Raw genomic sequence first — 25288 nt, 5'->3', positions numbered from 1 at the left:
AAGTACCCTGGGGCATCTCGCTCCCGGGGCCACGCACCGGCCCCCCCGCTCTGCTCCACGCCCAGGGAACCGGGCTCAGCCCTGACGCTGCTGCCCGAGACTCAGCAGGGAGGGTGACTTGGCGGAGCCTTGTGCTCCTGGACAGGGGGATGGGGTGGGGCTCCCAGGAGCCTGACACCCGCCTGGCCAGGCTGAGCGGCCTCGCCCTGCCCCGCGATCTTGTGTGGAACCCTGGAGACGTCAGTGAGGTAGGTGGTGTCAGCCCCATCGCACAGGTGGGCAAACCGAGGCAGAATGAAATGCAATAGCTTGCTTTTAATAACAGCGTACAAAATCTGGAGAAAGCCCCAAAGGAGCCCCCTGTTCCGGAGCCCCGTGCCAACCCTTGGGGCGCACAGAATAAAAACACGGGAGACCAAGCCCCTCCTCCTCCCCTCTCCCCACACAGGACCGCTACGCCCACAGCGGGAGCCCCTCACACATTCTTGGGGACGTCAAGCAAAACAACACAGCAGCAGACAGCACTCCCGGGGGGCTGGGAGCCCCGGCTGAGGGGGGACCCTTCATGCAGAGCGAGGCCGCGGGACAGCCACGCACACCGGCCCGCTGGCTGGCGGTGGAGGCCGGTCCCTCCTGGCCTCGGGGTGGCCTCGGAAGCACCGGCGCCCAGGCAGAGGGAGAAAGCCGGGCAACCGCACAGGAGGGTCCGTCCTCCCGGCCCGGCCCCCGGAGGCCAGGGTCTGCCTAGATCCCCGCCTGGGGAGGGACTCCCTGCTCCTCCCGTGCGGCTCCCGAGCCCGCCCGCCCGCCCACCCCAGGCCCCAGGCGTGCAGTCCCCGTGGCGGCGCGAGCGGGCAGAGCGGGAGGGGCTGGCGGCGCTCTTTGGCTGGAAGCAAAGGCCATTCTGGCGGGAGCGGGGCCTCCGGGACCCTGGGGTGGGGTGAGGTATTCCCAGCCCAGGGCAAAGCATCCAACAGCTGGGGGTTCCCAACCCCCGGGAACCCGTTTCCAACCAATGGTAACTCGAGGGCGCGTCGGGGCGACGTGAGACGTGGAGCTCCTGGGGGCCGGCGAGAGCAGCGGCCTGTCTGCCGGACGCTGCCGGCCCCACCGCGGCTCCCGCTGCGGTCTTGGCGTGGACGCCGGGGTCAGGAGGGCCGGCACATCCTGGACAGAGCTGCTCCCCCTGCTCCCTCCCCGGCCTCCTGACCGGAGCCGGGGGCGGTGGTGGCGGGCGCGGGCGGGCGCAGAGCCGGGGCGAAGAGGCACTTCAGTTTGGGCTGGTGTTGGCGGCGGCCCTGCCCGTGCGGCGGCCCGGCTCCGGCTGCGCTGGGCGTCACAGGAGACCGGTGCGGTGGGCGGGTAGGCACTTGGCAGCGCTCCCAGGGCCGCAGGCGGGCTCCGCGCACGCTAGGTCATCAGGATAGGCTTCTGCCGCACCTCCAGGATGTCTGGGGCAGAGCAGACGGGTCAGCGCTGTGTGGGACGGCGCGTCCACGGGGCCCAGGCCGAGGGACGCACCGGCTCGCGTGCACTTCCCGGGACGCCGTCTGCTCGCCCAGCCCGGGCAGCAGGCCCGCGGCAGCCGCACAGCCGGCCCAGCAGAGTGGGGCAGCCACAGGGCTGGACAGAGCTGGCCTGTCCCAGGGGTCCCCTGGAGGAGTGTGAGCCAACGGGCCGCCACCACGATGCCTCCTGGGGTCTGCGGCCACCCAGGAGGGGCGGGAGGGGCCTGCCAGGTGCAAAGGGGGCCTGTGGAGGCCAGGGCCTCCCCAGGAAGCACCTTGGACGTCTGAAACAGGAAAGCCACGCCATGGACCCCGCCTTTGGGTTCCTGTCTTGAGGGGAACAGGGCGGCGCCCCAAGGGGCCTCGGGCCAGGCCTGCCGCAGAGCCGCGACGGCAGCCTCACCTGTCAAAATCCGGTGCAGCGGCAGAGTGACGTAGGTCAGGTGTGCATAGAGGAGGAAGTTCCCGCCGGCTCTGCTCAGCTTCAGCCAGGACCCGACCAGGGAGCGCCCGGTGCCGGACAGCGACCGCGACCGCAGGTTGGAGGCGTTGTGCAGCTCGGCTGGCGGGGCAGGGCGGTCAGGCCCGCTGGGGGAGCCGCCGCAGAGCACCCGTTCCCGCCCGCCGGCCCCCTGCACGGCCACTGACACCCGCCTGCCATGGGCCCCTCCGCCCGCAGCCCGGCCCAGCCCTCCCCAAGCCCCGCCCCGGAGCCCGGCTGCCCGTGAGGCCTGGTTTGCCTCCCGCACCATCTGTCCATTTCCCGGCGGCCGGTCACCGGAAAGGTGAGGCCCAGACGGGAAGGCGCCTGCCCCAGCTCTGCGTGAGCTGGCCAGGCGGGTGGGCACTGGCCACCCCAGGGGTCCTGACAAACAGGGCCTCTGCTCCTGGCGTCCCCTCGGCCCCGGCGCCCTGCCTGGTCGTCCATGCTGCGGACACAGGGAGGGAGGCCCCGGGAGACCCCGAGGGACACCCCCAAGGGCTCTGGAGCAAGGGCGAGCCGGCAAAGGGCCCCGCACGGAGGAGAGGCCAGCGGCAGCCAGGCCTCAGGTCGGCGCCCACACCCTGGAGCTGGTGTCTCCCCGGGGGCTTCTCACACCCAGAGGGAGACAGTCGTGCTGTCAGCCCCAGCCCTGCCCACACATCGGGGCTCTCCGCGAAGCCCTAACCCACACGCAGCACCCTCGGGCCGCGGGGCTCGGCCCAGCCAGCGGACCCCGGCACCTGGAGCCGGTCCTCAACGACGGGGACGGGCGGGCGGGCGGGGGAGGCCGCGGGCAGGCCCCGGGCAGGGCCAGGCTCACCTCCGCCGTCGTCCTCGCGGAAGAACTCCTCGCTGTCGTTGGCCGAGTGCGACTTCTTCATCTCCGCGATCCGGTTCCGGGGCACCTTCCTCTTGAGGGACGGGGAGAAGAAGGCGGGCCGGTTGTTCCTCTCGGGGGTGGGAGGCGTGCTGAAGGAGGTCACCTGGAAACAACAGCACAGTCACGGGGGCCCCGGCCTGCTCCGCGCCCGCCCTCCCGGCACGGGGCTCCGGCGGGGACCGCGCCAAAGGGGCGGAACAGCCTGGTGGCCCGCCCCGCCGAGCAGGGGCCGGCATGGTGGGAGGGGAGGGCAGCGGAGGGTCGAGGGCAAAGCAGGACCGTGGCCGCTCGGGCTCCGACCACCAAGCCCCGCGAGCCTTCCCGGCCACGCCCGAGGGCCCCGGACCCCCCCGCCTGAGGACAAGGGCGCTGACGTGGGACACCCGGCGGGACGGGGCCGTGCGCGGGCCGTGCCCCCGTCTCCTGCCTTCCCAGCCGGTCCTCGCCGCGGTCCTCCACCGGCCGACGCCCCCAACCCGCCGGGGGCTTCTGAGAGGTTCGCGCCGCCTCCTCTCTGGCGGCTCCCACACCCGCTCCGGCTGCCAGACGCGGCCCCAGGACAGCCAGGCCGCACCCTGGTCCCTGCCCGCGAGGAGCTCACAGTCTGCCGGGGCACAGGCTCGGACAGAGACAACGCAGGCTGCCGGGGCGCGGCGACAGGAAAATGGGGCGCACGGGGCACAGAGGCACGTGGATGAGGAACAGCAGCACGAGCGCCAGGGAGGGCTTCCCGAGGAGACGGCGCCGGAGCAGGATCTTGAAGGACGAGTAGGAGTTCGCCAGGTGAAGAAGGGGGGGAAGGGCGTTCCAGGCAGCGGGAACTTGGCCCCTCTCCTCCCTCCTCCCCACGCAAACAAGAATCTGAGGAGCCAGGCGAGCGCGGCCGACGCTCCGGGAGCGCCATCAGCCTCCTGGTCAGGCTCCGACATCCAGAGTCCCGGCGGCCGCTGGGCTCCAGACGGTCCTCCCACAAGCCGGGGAAGGTTTTCAAAAGATAAAAAACAAACACCAGAAACCACATACACACAGTCGGCATTTGTCACGCGCTGGCACGGACGGCCCTTCCAGCGCCGCGGACCCGGGAGAAGGACCCGCAGGGGGCGGCCCAGCCCTTCTCCGCCACGCCCCACCCGGGGCCAGCCCAGGTCTATCTGGCCATCGGCCGGCGAGTGGCTGGCACCGAGGGCGGGTCTGCCCAGCCCGAGCCGGCCCGCCTGCCGCGGACGGACGCCCTGACGGGGCCTGGGCGGACAGCCAGGCCACCGAGGGACCCGGGCTCCGAGCCTTGGCGCTGAGTTCGCAAATACAAACCGCTCTGCTCGGGCGGGTGCGCCTCTAGCCCGTTCTCACAAGACTGGCCCTCGTGTTTCCATCCGTGCAGACCCGCCGAGCAAGGTGCAGGGGGCACGGCGGGAAGCAAAGTGCTGCCGGGCGCCAGGACACACGTGCTCAGTGGCTCCAGGGGGACGAGGCACGGCCCTGCCCCGCGGGCGTCTGGGAACCGGCCCTGTTCACGCCCTGGAGCCGCTTCCCCAGCAGATCACCCGAGGGGCGGTGGCTGCCTGGGGGGCCTGGGGATGCCCCGCGAGGCCTCGGCGCTTGAGCCTCCCCACCCGCAGCACCTCTGAGCCGGAAAGTCGAGCTCCGGCAAGAAGACTTCTCCCGGGTCACCAGCGCGGCAGTGCCCAGCGCCAGCCGTGGGGTCTCCCGGGCCCTCCTGACACAGGCGGGGCTGCCCTACCCGGCGCTGAACCCCCTTCCTGCTCAAGCTCGCTGCTCCGAGCGGCCCCGCAGAAGACCCCCGCAGGCTGGCAACCAGGGCTGGGGCTGTCCCTACCTCCCGCCTGCCCCCGGCCCCCCCGCTGCAGAATAAAGGCCCCACACTGCCCTTGACCCCCACCCCGGGGAGGCGGCGGCCTAGAGAGCAGGCTGGGGGCCAGCTCCGCCCAGGAGAGCTGCATGACCGGGCCCACCTTCTCAGGAGCCCCATGCCCGTTGACACACAGGCCACGCGGAGCGCTGGGGGTGGGGGGTGTCCCAGGGGCAGGATGAGCTGACTCATCACCTGGTCCCTCCCCTGGGCAGGTGTCACATGCCCGTGCCCACCCGGGAGGCCCACCAAGGCAGGGGAACAGCCCTGGTCCTGGCTCGAAGCTGCTGTGTGCCCTCGGGCAGGTCCCCTGCCCTCTCGGAAGCCCGGCCTCCTCCCTGGCGGGGTCGGGGGAAGAGCGACCCCCCACCTCACCGGGGGCAGGAGTGCCGGACGGGGAGGACCAGGGAGACACGGGGTGCAGATCCCAGAGACGGGAGGCCCCTCCCTGAGCTCACGCCCTTACCCGCTCGTGCATGGGCGAGGCCGGGCTGGAGTCCTCCGTCCCGCAGGGGGAGGTGTCGCCCGTGGACACGCGGCTCACGGCCATCTCGGCGTGCCCTTTGCCCTGCGGCCCCTTCATGCGCACGAACTCCATGTTGCTGTACTTGTAGAAGCCAAAGGACATCTTCTGCGCCATGCGGGCCGCCACGCTCACCTGGCGGGTGCAGACGCGGGTCAGCGCGGGCAGGGCCTCTGCCTGGGGCCTGCAGCGGGCCCGTGGCAGGCGCCCACTCCCCGACGATGCCCCGCGCCCAGCAGCCCGGCCAGGCCGGGGGCAGAGCCCGGGCGGGGCCCCCTCGCCCTCTGGGGAGTGCTTTACTGGGGGCTCAGGCCCCCCAGAGGGCCCGGGAGGGCGGCCCGGCCGCGCTCACCCGGTTGTCATACACCTTCTTGAGCGCCTCGTAGCGGATGGAGCCCTGGAAGATGACGCCCTGGAAGGTGTTGGTTTTGTCGCTGGCCACCAGCTCCACGCACACCATCTCCCCCTCGCCCACCGTCATGTCGCTGAACACCTGGGGGCCAGGAGGAGACACGCCTGTCAGCTGAGCAGGAGCCACAGGTGCTGCACCCGTACCCCACGCCCGGGCTGGGCCTGTGGGGGGGCTGCTGGAAAGGCCCGTCTGCAGGCCAGCGCCTTGCAGGTTCCACCTGGCCCGGCCCCCCCACTCACTCCCGGGACCAGCACAGCTGTGGCTGCCTCACTGCGGGGGGCGGGAGGGGGTGGGCACCGGCAGGGGATGGCTGGGGACAGTGGCTTAGGCCTGGGGAGCTGGTGTGCAGGACAGCCCGGCCCCCTTGTCGAATCCCCCTCACTGACGGGGGGCACCCAGCCCCACTGCTGCTCCGAGCTGCGCTGGAGGGCGCGCAGGCACAGCCCCGGGCAAAGACAGGGCGCCCGATGCTGGACCACAGCCTGCAGGGCCAGCATCTGGCCACCTGCTGGAGTCACCGCTCCGCGGGCTGTGGGCACGCACAGGCTGCACCACCTCAGCTGTGCGTGACTGCAGAGCACGTAACCCGAGCCTGAGGGGCACCAGGACACCCTCAAACCCAGGAGAGACCCTAGAACACCACACAGCCTCCGTGAGTGCTGCGGCCCCGGCCCCCGACCGCCTCTACATGGGCAAGAGCTCCTCTCGGGGCCTCGGCGGAGGGGGGCGGGGCGGGGCGGTCAGCGGGATGCAGGCGGCCCCCCCGCCTTGCCCTCACCCACTTTCCCCAGTAAGCCTCCTGCCGCCTGGGTCTCCGTCTTCCCTGCCTGGGACGAAGTCTCCGGTCACTCCCGGGGAGGCCGGGCTGGGCTGGGCACCCTCTGCGGTCGCACGCCGGGTTTACGAGGCGTCTCCACCGCGAGCGGCTCTGATCCCTGCCCGCCCCAGGGGACAGGACACACGCTCACACCCGCGCGTCTCAAGGGCGAGAGACTGCGGTGCAGAGTGGGGTGCGCCCACTCGCCCCGACTCGTGAGCCCGAAGCCCCCGGAGGACTGGGCCGCGCTCGCTGTGGGCCCGGGGTGGGGGGTGGGGGGGTTGGGGGGGCAGAAGGGCAGGCGGGGAGCGCTGCCGGGGCGCCCCGCTCACCTCCTCGAAGCTGTCGATCATGAAGAAGATGTTGGGGTAGCTGATCCTGGACTCCTCCCCTTTGCTGTCCATGGGGTGTTTACTGGGAGACGCAAACACTTGCTGAGGGAAGGAGGGTTTAGGCTGAGCGAGGCGCCGCCCAGCCCGCGGCTGCTGTCCGTGGCCCCCCACCCGGCCCGCAGCCCAGAAGCCTGCGCAGGGGGAGCTGCCTGGGCTGGCCTGGCTCTGGGCCCCGGGGACCCGTTCCCCCCCCCCCCCCCCCCCCCCCCCCCCCCGGGCTGGGAGGGCTCCTGGAGTCAGGCCTCGTGCTGCTGGAGCAGGGAAGCCAGGCCCCAGGGGGGAGGGAGGAGGGGAGAGGGAGGAGGGGTGGAAGGGGAGAGAGGGGAGGGGGAAGGGAGAAGGGGAGAGGGGGGAGGGGGAAGGGAGGAGGGGAGAGGGAGGAGGGGGAAGGGAGGAGGGGGGAGGAAAGGGTGGAGGGGAGAGGGAGGAGCGGGGAGGGAGGAGGGTGGAGAGGGGGGAGGGAGGAGGGAGGAGGGGAGAGGGAGGAGGGGGGAGGGCAGGGCGGCGGAGGGGGAGGGCAGGGCGGAGGGGCGCGGGGCTCACCTGGGACCGCCTCCTGTGGACGTGGATGTCGCCGCCGTCGGGGGCGCGCGTGCACACGGCGCAGGTCACCACGTAGTCCAGCTGCGGGGCCGAGCGGGTCTGGGTCTGGGTCCCGGCGCTCCCCCCCCCCCCCGCCGCCCCCGGCCCGGCCCCGCCGCGCCCCACCTTCTGCAGGACGAGGTTCAGGCAGACGCTCTCCTCCCAGTCGATGTCGGGGTCCCCCAGGCCGGGCAGCTTCTTGGAGTCGCGCCGGTACACCTCCACCGCGGGCTCGGGCTCGGGCTCCGGCGGCTGCGGGCGGGCGGGGCGGAGGGGCCTGGGGCCTCGCGCGCGGCCTCGGCCTCGGGCTCCGCGCCGCCCCCCGCCCCCCGCCCCCCGCCCCGCGGCCCCCCCACCCCGCGCCCGCCCCACCCCGCGCCCGCCCGCCCGCCCAGCCACAGCGCAGGTCGCCATGGCGACGGGGCCGCAGTGCGGGCCGCGCTCTGACCGCCGAGGGTCCCCCTGCCGGCCCGCGCCCCCCATCCCGCCCCGCCCGGCAGGCCCTGCAGTCCGCGGACGTGGCCGTTGCCCGGGCGGCAGCCGCTGCCCTGCTCGGTCCCACCCGCTCCGGCCAGATGTCACCTCCTCCCTGGGGGGCGGCCACCTGCCCCCCGTTCTTCCCACAGACAGCACCCCCCCCCCGTGTCCATCCCTGGCTTTGCTGTCTGTCTGTCCCTCCAGGCAGGCGCCCCCCGAGGACAGGGCCAGGCAGCCTCTCGGTGCTCCCCGCGCGGCAGGGGGGCAGCTGCACAGCCGCGGCCGCCTCCAGGCCCAGCTTTCCCTCGCTGACCTCCAACCGCCGCTCTGTCCCCACAGACCCCAAGAGTCTGCAGCCAGCCACACCCCGCACCCTCCTGCTCCAATGTCTGTGGTCCTGGGTCCAGAGGACGGCCCCCCGCCCCAGGAAGCGCCTCTGTCTCCTAAGGAACACCCTCCCCGACCACCGCCGGGCTCCTCCTGGCACCGAGACTCACGGGGCCCCCAGGAGATCTCCAGGCGCCCACTCACGACCGACCGCTTTGGGGAAATGACCCACCTTTTACCAAAATAACCACTGTCTGCCATCAACTCCCCAGGGCAGGTTCCCCTGGGGTGCCCTGCAGAGGAGCCACAGCACAGGAGGCTCCCCAAATGCCCGCCACCTTCTGCCAGGGGACTCAAGTGGCCACTCCAGCCCGTCCCCCAAGTCGCAGCCCAGGGAGGATGGGAGGAAGGGGCTGACCTGACAACGAAGCGGCACAGCAAGTTGCGGGAGGGGGGACACAGCTGGGCTGGAAAGTTGGTCCCTGGCTGCACCCCCAGACAGGGTGGGCACGATGACCAGACACTGGGGAGCCCAGAGCAGGGCTCCCAAAGATGCTAAGCTCAGAGATCTCTCCACCAACACCTGCCCCCCAAATTCACCTATCAGCCCCTCTGCACCCCTCCCTGCTCACCCTGGGTGTGGCCCAGATGGCTGCCTCTGAAGCCACCTGCCAAGGCTCCTCAGCACCCCCAGACCCCAGCCCCACCGCCCCGGCCCCTGCAGACAGGCCCCACCTCTGGCTCACAGCCCTCCCATGTCAGGCTCACCAGGCCCTGCCCCGGCCTCTTGCGCTGCACGTGCTCCTGGGGCCCCAGGGCCCACCTCAGAGCCAGCGGCCCCAAAGCTCTACTTCTGCTCCTCGCCCCAGCTGGGTCTCAGGCACGAGAGGCCCCCCCCACCCCGCCCCAAGACATCACGTCTGCACGGGGCACCGGCAGCACTGACGTCCCCTCCATGCCCCTTCCACGTCCACAGGGCCGAGGTGGACCTGGCTGCCAGGAGCCTGCCCCTGCCTGCCCGCCCGCCCGCCCGCCGAGCCCTGCTGGCTGAGCCACTCTGGGGCCGCCCTCCCGCCCGCCTGCCGGGCCCCGTCCTTGCTTCCCCCTAACCCTCTGGTTCAGGGGCTTCCCAGGACTTTAGGGGCAAAGGTTCAAACTCCTGGGCACGAGCTTCAGGGCACCCTGACCTGCAGGCCTCACCCGCAGGCCGGTCCCTCCGCTTGTCCCCTTTAGACTCACTCGCAGTTGCCGTGTGGCCCCGCCGGCCACTCCAGCCGCCGGCCCCAGGCCCCCGCCTGTGTCGGTGCTGGTCACCTGTGCCGCACTCGGGGCCTGTGCCCACACCGGCCCATACTGGCCGCCACAGGCGCAGGGTGTGCGAGGGGCCGGCAGGCCCCGGGTCCTCTTGCCTGCCGCGCGGTCAAGCCAGATAGTCGCAGGGGCACGCAGGGCCCAGCCTGGTGGAGGGCGCCGGCTGTCCACCGCACAAAACCCTGCAGGTGTCAGGCCCGAGGCCCTTGGCAGGAAGGGGTCAGGTGCCAGCTGTGCAGGCCACAGCGCACAAGCCACACTCAGGGCCGGCACCCCGCAGGGCGGCCTCCTCACACCCCCACGCCGGTGGCTAAGAGAAGGGACCTGTGCACCAGGCACTGGGGTGGCCAGGCTCTCGGCAGGGGACGAGCACCTGCTGTATCGGCCTCTGCGCACCTGCCATGAGCCCATCCCGAGGGGCAATGACTCGGATGCCGCAGCAGTGCTGGGAGGAGACAGGCAGGAGGCCGCTGTGGGGTCCCCCCAACCCCACCAGCAGGTGGCCTGCAGGGGACCCCACCTGTGCTCCTCATTTATCAGCTCACTGGACACGCTGGCCAGGGCCTTGGCAGCTCGGGGCTCAACAGCGATGCTAAGGCCGCCTTGCGGGGTCCCAGAGAAGCGGGGCCACACGTGTGCACCCCCGCACGGGGGGCAAGTGGCCCCACACGAGGCAGGCGCCACCCCCCACGCTGGCACCGGCAGGCAGGGCGGCCCCCCGGGAGCCAGGGCAGGGCGCTGGGCCGGGCACTCACCTGCCGCCCATCACTGCCGCCCTCGCTGCCCGCGAACGCCAGCTTCCTGCGCACGTAGAAGAGCATGTCGTCCTGGCGCGGCGCCCACTTCTCCATGAAGTAGGTGGAGAACATCCAGGTCCAGAACACGATGCGGTCATCCTTGAAGCACCCTGCGGGGGGCGAGGGGCCTTAGGGGGGGGCACCGCCCGCCTCCCCGCAGCGGCAGCACAAACCAGCGGTTCAGAGGCCCCTGCCCCCCCCCCGCCCCCCGCGGCTCCGGAGAGGCTCAAGGCCGCCCCGAGGCCGAGGCCCCACTCCTCCACCAGGAGGGAGGCTGGCCCCCCGGCCCCATCCCGGCCCGGCCCCATCCCGGCCCGGCCCTGCCCGCCGGAGGAGCAGCCGCAGCAGCAGCTTCGCTGAGGAAGGCAAGGAGAAGGCGAAGGCGGGGCCTGGGGCCTGGCGCTGGAGGCGCTTCCCGGGAGGCCCAGCCCTGGCAGCGCCCCGCCCCTGCGGCATTCCCTGGGAGCCCCGACTTAAAGGCACAGCCCCCCGGGCGCCTCGCGGCCGGCCCTGCTGTCACCGGCCCCCACGAGGGCTCCGCAAAGGCACCGGGTTCCAGACAGCCGGAATTTCAAGGTCTGCTCCGCGGGTATTTTTCATAAACTCAAAACAATAAATTGTTGCTGAATTTTCTCTCACGTCCTCGCCCGCAGAACACCCCACCCTGGCCGAGTTCGGGTGCTTCGGGCTAGAAGGTCCCAATCCAACCGCCCGCGGGGCCCTCCCTCCCCCACCTGGCCGGCCCTCGGGTCCCCTGCAGGAAACCCCGTCTCTGCTCTCCCCCGCCACCCCGCGGCCCCTCCTCGGGGGTCTCACGCACACAGACAGGGCCTGCCGGGCACCCACACCGAGGCCTCCCCTGTCCTCACTGCCCGGCCAGCGCCATCTCAGGGCGCACCGGTCAGGGGCTTCCAGCCAAAGGCGCACCCTCCGCGCTGCAGCCACGGGGGCCTCGAGGACAAGACCCCCTCCCGGGAACCTCCCCGCTGCATGTGGAATAAAACCCAAATCCCACAAAGAGCTCCGTGACAGCACCCCGCCCCCCCACCCCCCACCCCGGGCTCCGGCCTGCTCGCGGCCGACACAACCCTGACCCGGTGAGCCCGGGCCCTCCTCAGGGCGCGTGTGAACCTGGGCTCCGTGCCTCAGCTCCCCGCCCCGGGCCTCTGCACAGGCGGCTCCTGACACTGAGTATGGCGGTCCCTTGGGTCTCTGCTGACCCCCTACTAGAGGGGTCGCCTGTCCCAGGAGGAGGGAACTCCGTCTTAAGCACTGCTAGGGCTCAGCGCCCAAATACGCAGGCACACGGCGGGCACACTGTGTGCACCGGCTGGACCCGCCCCGCTGAGCAGGGAGCAGGCGAGGGAGGGGCCCGCCTGCCCGGGTGCCCACAGCAAGGACGTGGCCCCGCGGGAGGAGATGCAAACTCAGAAATGCGGCTCCTTGGGCAGCACAGGCCAGGGCCCAAGGCCAAGCGGGGGAGGGCTCCCGGACAAAACGCGTGGGTGCACGTGGGTGGCACGCCAGGGGCCAGACCTCTCAGACTGCCCCATGCCCGGGACTCCAAGTCACACCGGGGGAGACCGGGGTGGAGGGGACAGCAGCCCTGCTAGCGTCCAGCGCCCCGGGGCCCACAGAAGTGCAGCTGGTGTCAACCAACAGGGACAGGACAGCGGCGGGAGCCACAGCCGCGAGCTGACACCCCGACACAAGGCTCAGGAGGACCGCAGGGGCGAGGGGTCCCGGGTCAAACCCCCAAGCGGGCAGTGGCCCATCAAGGAGGCCACTGATGGGGAAATATTCATCGCATGGGCCTCCCGGGGGCCCAGAGGCTGAGTCTCAGGCTGAGTCAGGTCCCCAGCCAGGGAGCTACCCCCACAGCGCAGCAGACCCCTCCCGTCTCCCCGCCGCTCCCCGCAGCAGTGGATTTCAGTGGATCCGCCTGTTCTGCTCCCCACTCTGTCTCTGGGGAGTCCTCTCACCTGCCGCACCTCTGGCCTGTACCCCAGCTCTTGTATAAATAAATAAATCTTTAAAAAAAACTTTAAAAAATAAAATAAAAAGTCCATTTATAAAAACCGGCAAGTCTGAGTGAGTCAGGCAAGTTAGCCACGGCCCGGCCACTCCCAGGCGAGCCCAGGAGCCGACTCCCTGCCCGGCCGAGGGGGCCGAGGGGGCCGAGGGGGCCGAGGGGCCGGCTCCCGCCCTGGCGCTCACCTGCGCAGCGCCCGCAGAGCAAGACACGCACCCAGGGGGCACCCACGGTTCAGAAAGGCGAAGCCCTAGACCGATGCGGCTGGGGCGCCCGGGCCTGCTCCTCGAGGACGCGGGGGCTCGCAGGTGCTGCCTCGGCCCCCCGGCCCCGCGGCGCCACCCGCCGGCCACCGAGACCCGGCCGCGCCAGGGCAGGTGGGACGGGGTCACCATGGCGAAGGCGGGTCGTCGTGTCCCTCATGGAGGCAACGGCTCGTCCGCGTTACTCACGGGTGAGAAATAAAAAGTGAACGACGAAAGCCTCGGCGCAAGGACGCTCCCTCCCCGCCGATGAGCGAGTCAGAGCTGACCACAGCGCCGCAGCGAGCGGGCAGCAGTGCCCCGTGTGGGCGCAAGTCGGGGCCTCGCGGGAGCCCAGCGGCTCCTGCCCAGGACCTCACGCCGTGGAGCCCGGGAGCAAGCCCCAGGGGGGCCGCGGCCTGACAGGCCTTCTTTCTTTTCATGGTTTTTAATATTTTTAACAGTCAGATCACGCGACATTTCTCTGTCAAAGCACAACTTTTGATGACTGTCACGGGCTTTTCTAGAAAGCAAGAGTGGAGGGGAGGAGAGGACCCAAGCTCACACCCCAAGTCCACGCCCCAGTCCAGTGCTGCACACCCCGCCCCCATCCAGTACTCTACACCCCGCCCCGTCCAGCACTCCACGCCCCAGATGCATGAGCTGAATGGGTGGCATAACAGAACCCACGGCTCACGGAACTGGCCAAGGAATGAGGAGTGTCCACCGCTCACGCATGTGCTGCCCTCTACAGTTTACAAAGCCATCACCCATGACCTCTTTAAACCCTGTGGCAATTTGGGTGACCTAAGCTTAGATCAAAACCCCAGTTTAAAGATAAGGAGACGGAGCTTGGGATCCAGAGACCAGCCGGCACTTGGGGCTGCAGGCGGGGCCGGCACGCCAGGCCTCTGGCCGCTCGTAGCGGGGGACACCGGGACCTCAGGTCACCTGGCGGGCAGCGGTGAAATCAACTCAGGCTTCCAAAATTATCCACTGACGTCTGAGCCCAGGAACAGCCCTGCCCATGCCCCGGCACCCCAATCGCGCTCCAGGAGGGTTCATAGTGACCATTCCGGTCCCACGGTGCCCCCAGAGTGCTCCACGTCCTCTGGGAAGGCCACGGGACTAGACTCGCGGGCCACAGGGGCTGCGGGCCACAGCACACGGGCACTTGAGTGTGGCTCAGCTCCCTTCCACGAGGCCATCACCTCAACGTGCGCCGAGAAGGAAGGCAGCCCGGGATCTCACGAAACTTTACGGGGTCACGAGAGGCTCAGCACAGAGCTGGCGCGCATCTCTGACCCCCACCCACTTGGTTTGCATCACTCCAACCCTCAGTTTCCTCATCAGCAACATGGAACACCAGCTCACGCCTCCCGTTGCTGTGGAGACTGAATGACTAACAGGGCGCTCCCTCCCGCACGCAGCACTTCCCCAACACGCAGCGCTGGCGCCATGAACAACCCGGGTCGCGGCCCACTACTTACCCGGGCCTTTGGGGTGACTGCACCTCGGACGGCAGCAGGCCTTTCTTGAAGCCCGCCCAGTCCTCCCCAGCTGACGACCCCGCAGAGGTCAGCGAGCTGTGGTCACGCCCGGTGACAGCTCAGCTGCGGGGAGAGAGGGCGTGGGGCCGAGAGCCCAGCCGGGCTCCCCCGAAGCCGGGGTGGTTTTGAAAGGGCGAGACCCGGATCTCCAGGAAAGCGCCCCAGGGCCCTGCACGCGTTAGGGCACAAGGAACCTGCACATTCTTGTCGCTGAGGCACAACATCGGCTCCAAAGCCCCTCCCACCCCCACACAGAAAATTACAGGCCAATCGCACGCGTGACTAGCACCATAAACATGTTAAACGCTGTTAAGACGAATCCAACGATCTAGTGAAAGGCTCTACCGTGACCAATCAGGACCTAAGCCAGGAAAGCAAGAACGGGCTCTGCTGGTGGACTCGCTGCATCGGGAGGGAAACAAAATGATCTTCTGGAAAGACACTGGGGAAACGCAGTAAATTGCATAAAAAGGACTAAATGGCTACGTCTTTAAACAGAAAAGCCAAGAATAATCACAAGCCCCTGTTTCTCTTCTCGAAGCAGCACCAACAGGCGTGCAGACGTCGTCAAGTTCACCCTCAGAGTCGCTGGACCCTCCACCCTGTCCTCGCCAACCGGCTTTCACCGACACGGCCCGCAAGTTACTCAACGACACCGGGGACCACGAAGACAAGGCAGAACTACCCTTACGGGCGGTATCCACCTGCCCTGGAAAATGGAAAAAAAATTTCAAGTGAGGGCCTCCCCCGGTGGCGCGGCGCAGCCGCGGCCTCTGCAGCGCTGGTTCGATCCCCAGCCGCTGGGCGAGGGTCCCACACGGCGCGCAGACCTCTCCTGCCGCCCGCTGCTCCCCTCAGCAGTGTCCTTCGGTCCTTCTGCCTGCTCTGCTCCCCGCTCCGGCTCTAGTGGATTCTCTCACCCTCCCGCGCTTCGGACTGTGCCCAGTGCTTGTATAAATAAATAAATAAATCTACAAAAAAAAAATTTTCAAGTGAAAAATTACTCAAGCACTACACTAGCAGCCATGAGGCGTCTCCCCATCCAGGGACAAAGCCACCAGAACACACAGAGACAGAGCAGGGGTACAGACCAGTACCCCTTATTAGCAGGTGTGACAGGGGGATGCTCCTGAGTGAAAAAAATAAAGCGCAAGGGGTTAAGCACTGCACTGTGAAGCTGTTCCATCCCCGGCCAGGGAGCTGCCCACACGGCACAGCAGACCTCGCCTGTCTCCCCGCTGCTCCCCTCAGCAGTGTGTCTCAGTAGATCCGCCTGTTCCGCTCCCCGCTCTGTCTCTGGGGAGTCCTCTCACCTACCCCCCGTGCCTCTGGCCTGTACCCCAGCTCTTGTATGCATGAGTAAATAAAAATAAAACTTAAAAAAGAAAAGATTTGAACTGCAAAGGTTACTGTGTTCTCAGCTAGGAATATTCAAATCCTAGGGGGAGCCACTCTCCTTGATTTGGTCCATTGATTTAATGTGACCCAATAAAAAGTGCCAAGTGAGTGTTTGAAAATAAGAGCAGCAAGATTCGGGACGTCAGAACATACCAGCGTCGCTGAGGCCTCACGTCACCACCACCCGGGCTGCCCCCCGCCCTGCGGTGTTCAGACACAACCCGCGGGTGCCGGACGCCTCTGTCCTGCGGGGGTCACATGCAGGGAGGGGGCGGAGGAGGTGGAGAGAGCAGAGGTGGGAGCGGGTCGCCGAGGCCAGGAGTCCTCAGCGCCGGGCCCTCCAGAGCCTCTCGGGGGTGAGTCCTTCTGCAGACGGTCAGCCAACAAGTTTCCTTTTGTCTGAACCGCTGTGGGTCTCTTTCCCTTGTAACCGAAACAGCCCTAACAGCTCCCCCGCCCAAGCCTCCGCCACCCCTCGTCTCCCTCGGCCCCGGAGTCCTCTTCTTTGACAGATGTGCTCACTCCCATCCTGCGGCTTCCTCTCCCGGGGAGCCCTCTCTGTGCGCTCCGTCCTGCTTTGCTTTCAGTCTGTCCCCAGCGCGGCCAGCCCTGCAGACGAGCAGACGGCAGCAGCGTCTCCGCTGGGAGCTCTGCCCCATGGCGGCGAGAGCCGGGCGTGGCTCTGGCCCAACTCGAGTTTGTTTAGAGAAGCAGCCGGAGTCGGCTGGGCCCGTCTGCCCGCGGCCTGGAGAGCCGGCCTGTGGCCTGACAGGCGCGCGACGGGACGCAGGCTCTGCCGGCACACGGGTGACCCCTCCGGCGGGCCTGTCCGCCGCTGGGCACTGAGTCCGGGGCCAGGGCTTGCCCTGCGCAGACCAGCGCCGGCCCACTGCCTGCGTGCGGGAAGTGGACGGAGTGCCCGGCGGAAGCGAGGAGGCGGTACGGGTGCAGCCTGTCGCTGGGGCGGGGGCAACCGCGCGCAGAGGCGGCCACACGGGGGCGGCGAGGAAAGGAGAGGGCTGGTCCCTGCTCGTGCCACGGTGAATTCCAGAAAGACCAAAACATTTCATGTTCAAAGCAAAATGACCACGACTCTTACCCGAGGGCTAAGTCCTGAGAGACCAAGGGGCACAGCGCCCGGGCGGGGCGGCGGGCGGCGGCCTCGGGGCGGCGTGCTGGCCACACTGCAGAGACGCGATGAAAACGACCAAGTGCCCTTATTTTCTGTCCCATCTGCAAACGCCAAGCCCCAGACAACCCCCCCCCCCCCGCTGGAGAGGATGGGAGGCGGGGACCCACATGCTGGCCACCCTCGGGCCGGCGACCCCTCCGGGGGGCTTTCCTGCCACCACCCTCGCACCACGGCGACAGCGCCCCGGGAACTGGCAGCAGCGGGAACCGCGCGGTCACAGAAGGGAGACCCCACAGGGAGCCGCGGGCCCCAGAGGCCTCAGCATCCAAGTGGCTCGTTCAGACCCCAGCGCCGTGGGGCGCGGTGGAGGAGGCGGGAGCAGGGACAGGGCTGGCCCCGCAGCTCGGCAGCCTGAACACGGGGCGGGCGGTGACTGCAGCTCCCCGGCACGTTCCCGCACCGCGAGCAGAGGAGGGAAGGCCCCGCCTCCTCACCGCGAATCTTCTCGCCCGGCTCCCACGGTGGGCCCCGCGCGGTGTGACCTACTCCCGAAGCCAGGAGAGCCTGAGTAACCGCGCCCTGGGGAAAGCTCGCGGCGAAAAGCACACAAAACCGTAGACACCAACGTCTGAATGAAGGAAACGGCTGTGGAAAAGGCCGGGGCCGCAGGGAGCGGGCGGACGGTGGACACGGGCCGTCCCGCGCACACGGCTCCGGGTCACCAGGCCAGGCAGGCACGCGCGGGGCGGCGACACTCCGGAGCTCGCCAGCGAGAAGCGGTCGAGCCGGCTGAGCACGCAGGCGCCCGGGATGGCCCAGCGGCCGGCCCAGCGCCTGACCCCCGCGCCACGCCCGGCTTGGTCTGGCGCAGACACTGCCCGGGTCACAGGACTAGAGGCTGGGCACCCGGTGCCCCGGGCCCGGGGAGGCCGGGCTGCAGCCAAGTGGGCCGGAGGACGGCCGGGCGCCAGACACCACAGCGCAGGGCGGCTTCCGAGCTCAGTGACAGAGGAGCCAAGCGGACAAGGGGGCAGCGCACCCGAGGCCCCGGGGCGGGGGGGGGGGGGGGCATCTGGAGAGGCCAGACCGGAGCGAAGATGGGGAGACAGCCCTCCCGGCCTCCTCACCGGGCCGGGGTTCTGTGTGTGTCCTCCGAACACTGGGGGCCCCTGAGGGTGTGGCAGGAGGGGGGCTGAGGTGGTGTCTGCTGTGGGAAGGGGGGCGGGTCGGGCCCCGCAGAGGCGGAATTCCAGTCCGTCCGGGGCCTCTGGGGAGCACGCCGGCCGCACGGCCGCTCTGCTCTGCCTGGCTCCCTCCCAAAGCCGGGGGTCAGCTGAGCTCTCTGGGGAGGGCGCAAGTCTGCCCTTGGCCTGTGGCCCCCGCCGGCCGCAGCCAGGCAGCATGAATGGGGTTCTGTGGGCCTCAATGGGTCTTTCATCAACCCGTGTCTCTCGGTGCCCCTCGCTGGCTGGAGACCCTCCCTCGGGGCACAAAGACAGAGAAGCGTCCCCGGGAGCCCGGGCTGCCCCACGGAGGCCCTGGACGGCGGACCAGTCAGATGGCCCACATGTGTGTGCCACGCCTGCCCGCTCTGGGCCAGTGGAGGGCAGCAGGGTGGCCAGATCAAGACTCGCCCGCCACGCCGCCTGGTCCTGCTTCTCGGGAGGGCGTCCTGGCTCCCTCAGTGGACAAATCAGGCTTTCCAGATGCCCCCCAAAGCCAGCAGTGGGGTCCCTCAACACTCCACCCCTGCCCTTCTGCGCTGCCAGTCTCCAGTCACCGCCCCCCCCCCCGCTGGCCCGCCCCCACGCGAGTCCTGCACCCCCACTCCTGCCCCGCCTCCCTGCACACCCACGGGGCCTCCCCCAAGGATCAAGGATCGGAAAGTATGAATCCTCACTTGATCGAGGGGAGACCGAGGCTCAGGCTGAGTCACTGGCCTGGCGCCGACGGGAGGGCGTGGCAGCACCAGCCCCCAGTGCAGGCCTGCCCCCAAGCCTGGGTTTTGCCTCACTGGCCCCCTCGGCACCTGAGGGCCCCATCAAGACGACGCCGGCGCTGGCAGGTGACCTGGCGCCACAGCTTGGGGGCCTGGAAGCCACAGGTGCTACAGGCAGTGCCGGCGCCCCAGCAGCTCGAACTCGCCCAGGGCGGCATGGGCAGGAGTGCAGTGCTGTGGGTCCTGGGGCACCAGCTGCCGCCTCCCTCAAGGCCCACTTCCGGGTAGAGGAAGCCAGGGCCCTGCCCAGGTCACCCAGCAAGACGCCATGGGGTGGCCTGGAATCTAGCTCCATCCTCCCAGATTGCTGCTTGTCCAGGCCGCGGGAGGCTGGGCACAGTGGGGGGCAGACCCCAGCCAGGGTGCCAGGCAGTGCCAAAGCAGCCTCTGGCCCCTCCCACACAGCAGCGCAGCGGAGCCTGGGCCGAGGCCACGGGGTCACCCTCTGCTCCCCACATGCAGGTCACAGAGCCCCCCCCCCCACCCAAGCACTTACAAGCCCCAACCCCACCCGCCGCACCTGCCTGTAAACTCCCAAGAGTCAGGGACACACCCAGGGGCCTCCAGATGGCCACCGAGTCACACCTGGGCTGTCCAGATGGGAGCTCCCGCGCCACGCCCCACCCTCCCCAACGACCAGGGCTTCAGATCTTGTGGTCACCCGTCAACATTCCACCGCCTCCCACCTCCACCCCAGCGTGCTGCAGGGCGAGTCAGCAGAGGCCTGGGCGCTGGGGCCAGCGCCACAAGAGAACCGCGCACCGTCCCAGCAGCGCAGGCACCAGTGAGGGACCAAACCGAGGAGGAACTCGGGGCTCCGGGGTGCACGCTCCCCCTCCCGCAGGCGCTCGGGGTTCAGGCCACACGTCCAAGAACTTCCACCAGCCAAGATGGCAGGCCGGTGATGCCACACACAGCAAGGCTTGGACACGGCCCAGCCTCCAGCTGTTTGGCTTCGCTGTTGCTCGCGTACCACGTAAACCGTGCTCTGATGAGCCTCGGGCAGCCCAGGGTGGCACAGCTGACCACGCACATGTCCAGGGCCCACAGGGGGTCCGGGCAGTGCTGAGGCCTTGGCCTGGCTCCGGGTGGGTAGCACGGGGCCCCGGCCTTCACCTGGCCGACGGAGCAGCTGGTGTCGTCCCTGGTCCTGCCCCGGGCCTGGGGCCCTGCCGGCTCAATGGGCGGCGCCCGCTTGTGCCCACGGCAGGGGGCTGGGGAGGCCCTGTCCCACAGTCAGCGCCATGGAGAGGACCCCCTCTGGGAGCACGCAACCCCACCCCTCGGCCCTTCCCGCCTCCCGGGGCTCAGGGCCCCCAGCCCCATCCCAGCTCCTGCTCCGCAGCCCCTCCTTGCTCTCTTCTCCTAAAACCACCTTGACTGTGGGTGCCAGGGCGGGTTCTCCGTGCGCTGGAGCAGGGCAAAGGAAATGGGTGTCCGAGAGCACGAACAGGTCTGGGGGCCTCCCCGGGGGCGCAGGCGTTAGTCTCAGTGCCATCAAGTTATCGGCAGCCACTGAGGCCTGAGTCCGATCCCCGGCCAGGGGACCCACAGGGCGCAGCAGACCTCGCCTGTCTCCCCGCTGCTCCCCTCAGCAGTGTCCTTCGATCCTTCTGCCTGCTCTGCTCCCTGCTCTGTCTCTGGTGGATCCTCTCACCCCCTGCGCTTCTGGCCTGCACCCCAGCTCTCGTGCGCATAAATAAATAGATCTTTTTTTAAAAAAGAACGGGTCCAGAAATGGGCCCACGTGCCTGACCGCTCTGGGGCTGGCCGAGCGCCTTCTGAGTGGCTCCATCTGCCCGCCGGGCCGCACCGTCCCCAGGCGGCGGTGGCAGGTGGGGCACACGATGGCGCAGCTCCGCTGGGCTGGCCCCCTTCTCAGCAAGTGCGTGCTCTGAGCCGGGCCTCACCTGTGCGGCCCACCTGGCTCCTGCCTGTGCCAAGGGTGTAAACTGTCCTCGAGCTGAGAAGCTACCCGCCACCACCCAGACACTCGCCCTGCCGGGGGGCAGCCCTAAAAATGACCCCCAGGTGGTGAAGGAGCCGCCCAAACGCAGAGACCCACGCGGAGACCCACGCAGAGACGGGTGTTGTGCCGCCCGCAGAGCCCCCACTCGCGGAGGCGGCTGGGGCAGCCACGTGCCCCCACACCGTGACCCGCATCACTAGAGGGTGCTGAGAGCCTGGACGACGCCTGGAGGCTTGTACCAAGAAGCTGTGACTAAGGAACGACCCGTAAACGCCCAGGCCTCTCTAAGAGGTGGTAAAGACTGAAAATCAGACTCTGCAAGGTTAAGTTGTCTCTTGGCTGAGTAAATTTTTTCCCCACTCTGTCTTCCGGGTCCTACACGTGCACGAACATTTTCTGAACGGAAAAAGTCGGCTCAGGGATCCCGAGGCTGCGTTCAGACCAGTGTCCTGCGGGGCTGTCCCGCTGGGGACGCGACGGCCGGCTCGGTGAGGCCAGCAGGCTCAGGAGGGGACGGGCTTGTCCAGGGCACGGGGCAGGGCAGAGCAGGCAGGGCCGCCCTGGCCAGGAGGGGCTGGGTCACTGCAGCCGCGACCTTGGGTCTCTTTCTGGGGTGAGGCGCACAGCCCCAGGCTGCTCCCGAAGGATGCGGAGTCCCTGCCTGGGGAGAGAACCCGGCCGGCCTCAGTCCCAGAGACACAGACCAGAACCCACAGGCCCAGGTCGCGCCAGGGGCACAGGTGCCACTCCCGAAACTCACACAGCCTCGCCCCACAGGGGCCAGACCTGCGCAGCTCCCACAGGGGTGCCGGGCCACGGCCCCCACGCCTGCCAGGCAGCCTGACTTGAGGTGAGACCGGAGCGTGTTTCCCTGTGCAGGCATCAGCTGTTTCCTGTGCAACAGCAGGCGCGGGAGGGGCTGGGGCGACCTGTCACCCCATGGTCTGTGGTGTCCACTCTGCACATGAGGACACAGGCCTGAGGGGGTGGTGCTTAGCCTCAGCCCCAGACTCCCCTCCTGGCCTTGTCTGCCCTAAGACCCCACCCGCCACCGACGCCCAGCCCCGCAGCCCGGAGGAGAGATGGGGGCCAGCCCCGGGCAGGTCGAAACCACAGGAACGAGTGCCCCTGCTGCAGGGCAGCCCCTCACTCGTTCTGGCTCATTCTGCGAGCTCTGCGGGGCGGCTAGCTGCTCTGATCAGCATCTGCCGAAACTCCCACGAGCCCCAGTTCTGCTCCCCCCGGCACCGTGACCCTGGTGGGCCACTCTGCTCTGAAGCTGGTTTCTCATCTGCAAAATGGGGCAGTGACAGAAGCCACACACAGGTGGGACTCAAGGCCCCGCCGCAGGCCATGGCCTCTGGGCAGGCAGATGCCAGCACAGGCCCAACCATCAGACACCTGCCAGGCTCCCGAAGGCCAACCCTCACCAGGCATTCAGAGCCCACGGCACGTGCGCTTGCACACACACCCCCCGTCCCTCGCCTCCGTGCCCCACAGCCCTTCCTCACTCCACCTGAGGGGAGGCCAGCTGTGCACACCGGGGTGGGGGGGTGAGTGGGGGCTGCCCTCTATGCAGAGCTGGGCGGTCAGAGCTTGAGCTCAGAGATCCCCCACGTCCCAGCTGTGGCACTGGGCACGTGACTTCCCCTCCAAACCCGTGTTTCCTCATCAGGATGGAGAAGGCACGATAGCGCCAGGAGGACTGCTCGGAGGAGGAAAGGAAACGGTGGGCACCGGTTGCCCGTGCACTCCAGACAGGCTGAATTCCCGCGGCCCCGAAACGGGGGATGCCCACAGCCTGAGTGCTCAGCCCGCACTGGGCCCAGGGTGGGGGAGCAAGACAGGCCCAGGCTCAGAGCGCGTCGCCTCGCTGCCACCGGATCCCAGGTCTTGGTCAGGCTGTGTCCACACGCCAGCCTGGGCCGAGCCCAGGGAGGACGTGCCGGGCTTCGGCCACCTCCACCCACACGCCGGTGTCACACAGCGGCTGCGCAGCGGTCGGTACCCGCGTCCCGGCAGTTCCCACAGCCCTGGCGCCGCAGGCCGCTCAGAGGGGCCGCACCCAGCACGGGGGCGTCTGCTGCAGGGGCCCAAAGGTGTCTCCACAGTGCCTCTCACCCCAAGGGGCAGCAGGGTCCCTGCACGGGGGGCCCCATCTCACAGGCAACCCGCGACTCGGGAATGACCGCAGCTTCGCCGGGCTCAAGGGCCTTGCTCGCCAGCTCCCTTCCTCCTTCCAGCCCCCAGAGGCGGCCTGAGCTTCCCTGAGCGACAAGCGGCCGGAGACGCCGCTCACCCCCAAAGCTGCAGCGTCTCCAGTGGGCAGCGGAGCCCAGTGCGGGGCGGCCGGTCTGGGGCCTGCTCTGCTGGGGGCCTTCCTCTCGGAACCCGGAGACTGCACCGCGCACCCCAGAGGGAGGCCGACTCCCACCCCTGCCACACCAGGAACTGCTAAGTGTCTACAGGAGGCCAGGAGACTCAGACTGGCCGCGTCCAGGGGCTCACTGGCCCCCTGGGGAGGTGGCCACACAAGCCTCAGCGGACGGGCTCCCTGGACAGAGTGCGGCTGGGCAGCCGCGCGGAGGGCCCCAGGGCGGCCTCGGAGCTGGGGCCTGCAGGGACCCCCAGGAGATTGCAGGGGTGAGTAGGGGTGGCTTTCCGGGCATGAAAGTGCTGACAGCAACCACCACAGGGCCGAGCCGGGCAGGCACACGAGGAAGGGCCAGGACCAGGAGACTCCGCGTGAGGGAGGACGCCAGGCCCACGCTCAGCCCGCTGCGGGGAGGTGGAGGTGCTCCTTCCGGACGCCCGACAGCCGGCCCGGCAAGGCCTGGGGGGACGTGTGGGGGCTGGGGGGAGGACGGGCGGTTCTGGGGTCAACCCCAGTTGTGACACTGTCCCTGGACAAGCCTCTGGCCTCTCTAGCCTCCAGCTCCCGGCAGGTGACGGGTCCTGGCCGGTGACACCAAACTGACAGGTCGCGCGTAGAGGGGGGCTCGCAGCTGGGGCTCAGCAGAGGCAGGTGCCACCACCAAGTCCTGTCACAGGGGACGCCCTGCGGCTCCTGCCCCCGGCTCCCTGCTCCTGGGGCAGCGCTGCGTGAGGGAGAAGCGCCCAGAGGTCGGCGGGCAGGGGAGCCTGGGGAGGGGGGGCGCCTGAAGCTGCTGAGCAAACGGCCGAGCAGATGGTCCTCAGACCCCCCAGGTCAGCCATTCTGCGCCCGGCGCCAGGCGGGCGTGCGCTGGAGGCGGCCTGGCGCACAGTAGGTGCGCAGTGAACGTTTGCTAAGGAATTTTAGGAGCAGCCTCGCGTCTCCGCCCCAGCACCCTTCCAAACAGGCAGCCGGACACCTCCGTCCGCGCCCGCGCGGCTGCACCGGGCACCTTCCGTCCAGCAGGCTGCCCGCCTGCTCCCCCAGGCCGCGGCTCCGCTGGGCGCCTCCCGCACAAAGGAGGGCTGGTGGGTGCGGGCGCTGGGGCGGGGCGGGCACGTCCCTCCGGGGGGCTGTTTCCCGGGCAGGCGACGGGCCTGGCCGACTCGGGGGCCGCCCCCCCAGGGAGCCCCAGCCCGGCCGGGGACGCGCGGAGTGGGGGTGCTGGCCGTGCGGTCCCCCCCGCAGGAGGAGGGGGGTCCTCCCAGGAGGACGCGAGAGCCGGCACCACGGGGGGGCTCCAGGGCCTGGGCACAGCTCGGCTCGGGGGCCTCACCCGCAGCGCCCCAGGCTCCTCGGCGAGGCCGCGCACCCCACCCTCGCCGGGGCCGCGGGTCTCGCGGGGCGCCGGGCAGCGCCCAACAGGTCCCCGCGAGGGCGGCCGGTGCCCCGCGGGAGCTGGGCGCCCCACACGCCGCGGCGCTCCCTGGGCGCGGGGGGCGCGGGGCCGGGGGGCCCGGGGGGGCGCTGGGGCGCGGGGCCGGGGGGCGCCGGGGGCGCCGGGGGGCGCGGGGCCGGGGGGGCCGGGGGGCCGGGGGCCCGGGCGCACTCACCGAGGCCGCAGACCTCGCGGCGCAGGCTGAGGCGGCCGCGCTCCTCCGCGATGGCGCGCAGCATGCGGTGCAGCGAGCGCTCCTCGGCCTCCGCGCCGCCCGCGGGCTCCGGGGACGCGGCGGGGGCGGGCGGCCCGGCCCGGAGCCCCGCGGGCGCGGGCGGCGAGGCACAGGCCCGGCCCGGCGGCCGCGCGGAGGCCATGCCGGGCCCCGGCTCATCGCCCGCGCCGCGCCCGCGGGCGCCCCCGGCGCGCCCCGCCGCCCGCGCCCCGGCGCCGCCCGCCGCGAGCACCAGCGAAGCCACAATCCGCCTTTGTGCGTCGCCCGCCAGCCCCGCCGCCGCCCGCCGCGTCCCCGGCCAGCGCGACCGCGCGCCCCCGCCGCCCCGCGCACGCGCACGCCGGCCCCGCCCCGCGCCGGCCCCGCCCCGCCTCCAGGCCCCGCCCCGGACGCCAACCGCTAAAGCCCCGCCCCGCGCTGGCCCCGCCCCGTCTCCAGGCCCCGCCCCACCCCAGGCCTTGCCCGGGACGCCAACCGCTACAGGCCCCGCCCCTCTACTGGCCCCGCCCCGTCTCCAGGCCCTACCCCGGACGCCAACA

The 25288-nt window shown here is 69.9% G+C and overlaps 1 protein-coding gene across 2 annotated transcripts; it reads right to left on the bottom strand.

The window, feature by feature from the left end:
- Nucleotides 1–1410: 1410 nt before the first annotated feature.
- Nucleotides 1411–24768, bottom strand: KIAA0930 (the record flags this gene model as incomplete). Of its 2 annotated transcripts, none has more annotated exons than XM_084256402.1 (10): nt 24690–24768; nt 10339–10490; nt 7595–7720; nt 7430–7510; nt 6827–6928; nt 5618–5758; nt 5209–5400; nt 2813–2975; nt 1912–2070; nt 1411–1451 (listed from the first exon to the last, which is right to left on the bottom strand). In XM_084256402.1, the coding sequence occupies exons 1-10, from the start codon at nt 24751–24753 to the stop codon at nt 1411–1413; spliced, it is 1221 nt and encodes a 406-aa protein (XP_084112528.1). In that variant the 5' UTR covers nt 24754–24768. The 2 variants fall into 2 exon arrangements, with proteins under 2 accessions (XP_084112528.1, XP_084112529.1); XM_084256403.1 differs by having other exon boundaries at nt 7595–7717.
- Between the last annotated feature and the right edge of the window lie 520 nt (nt 24769–25288).

This window comes from Talpa europaea (genome assembly GCF_964194135.1).
Source record: "Talpa europaea genome assembly, chromosome: 15".
In the NCBI taxonomy this organism is placed as follows: Eukaryota; Metazoa; Chordata; class Mammalia; order Eulipotyphla; family Talpidae; genus Talpa; species Talpa europaea.
The sequence above is the reverse complement of the archived record's forward strand: the minus strand, read 5'-3'. Positions and strand labels throughout refer to the sequence as shown.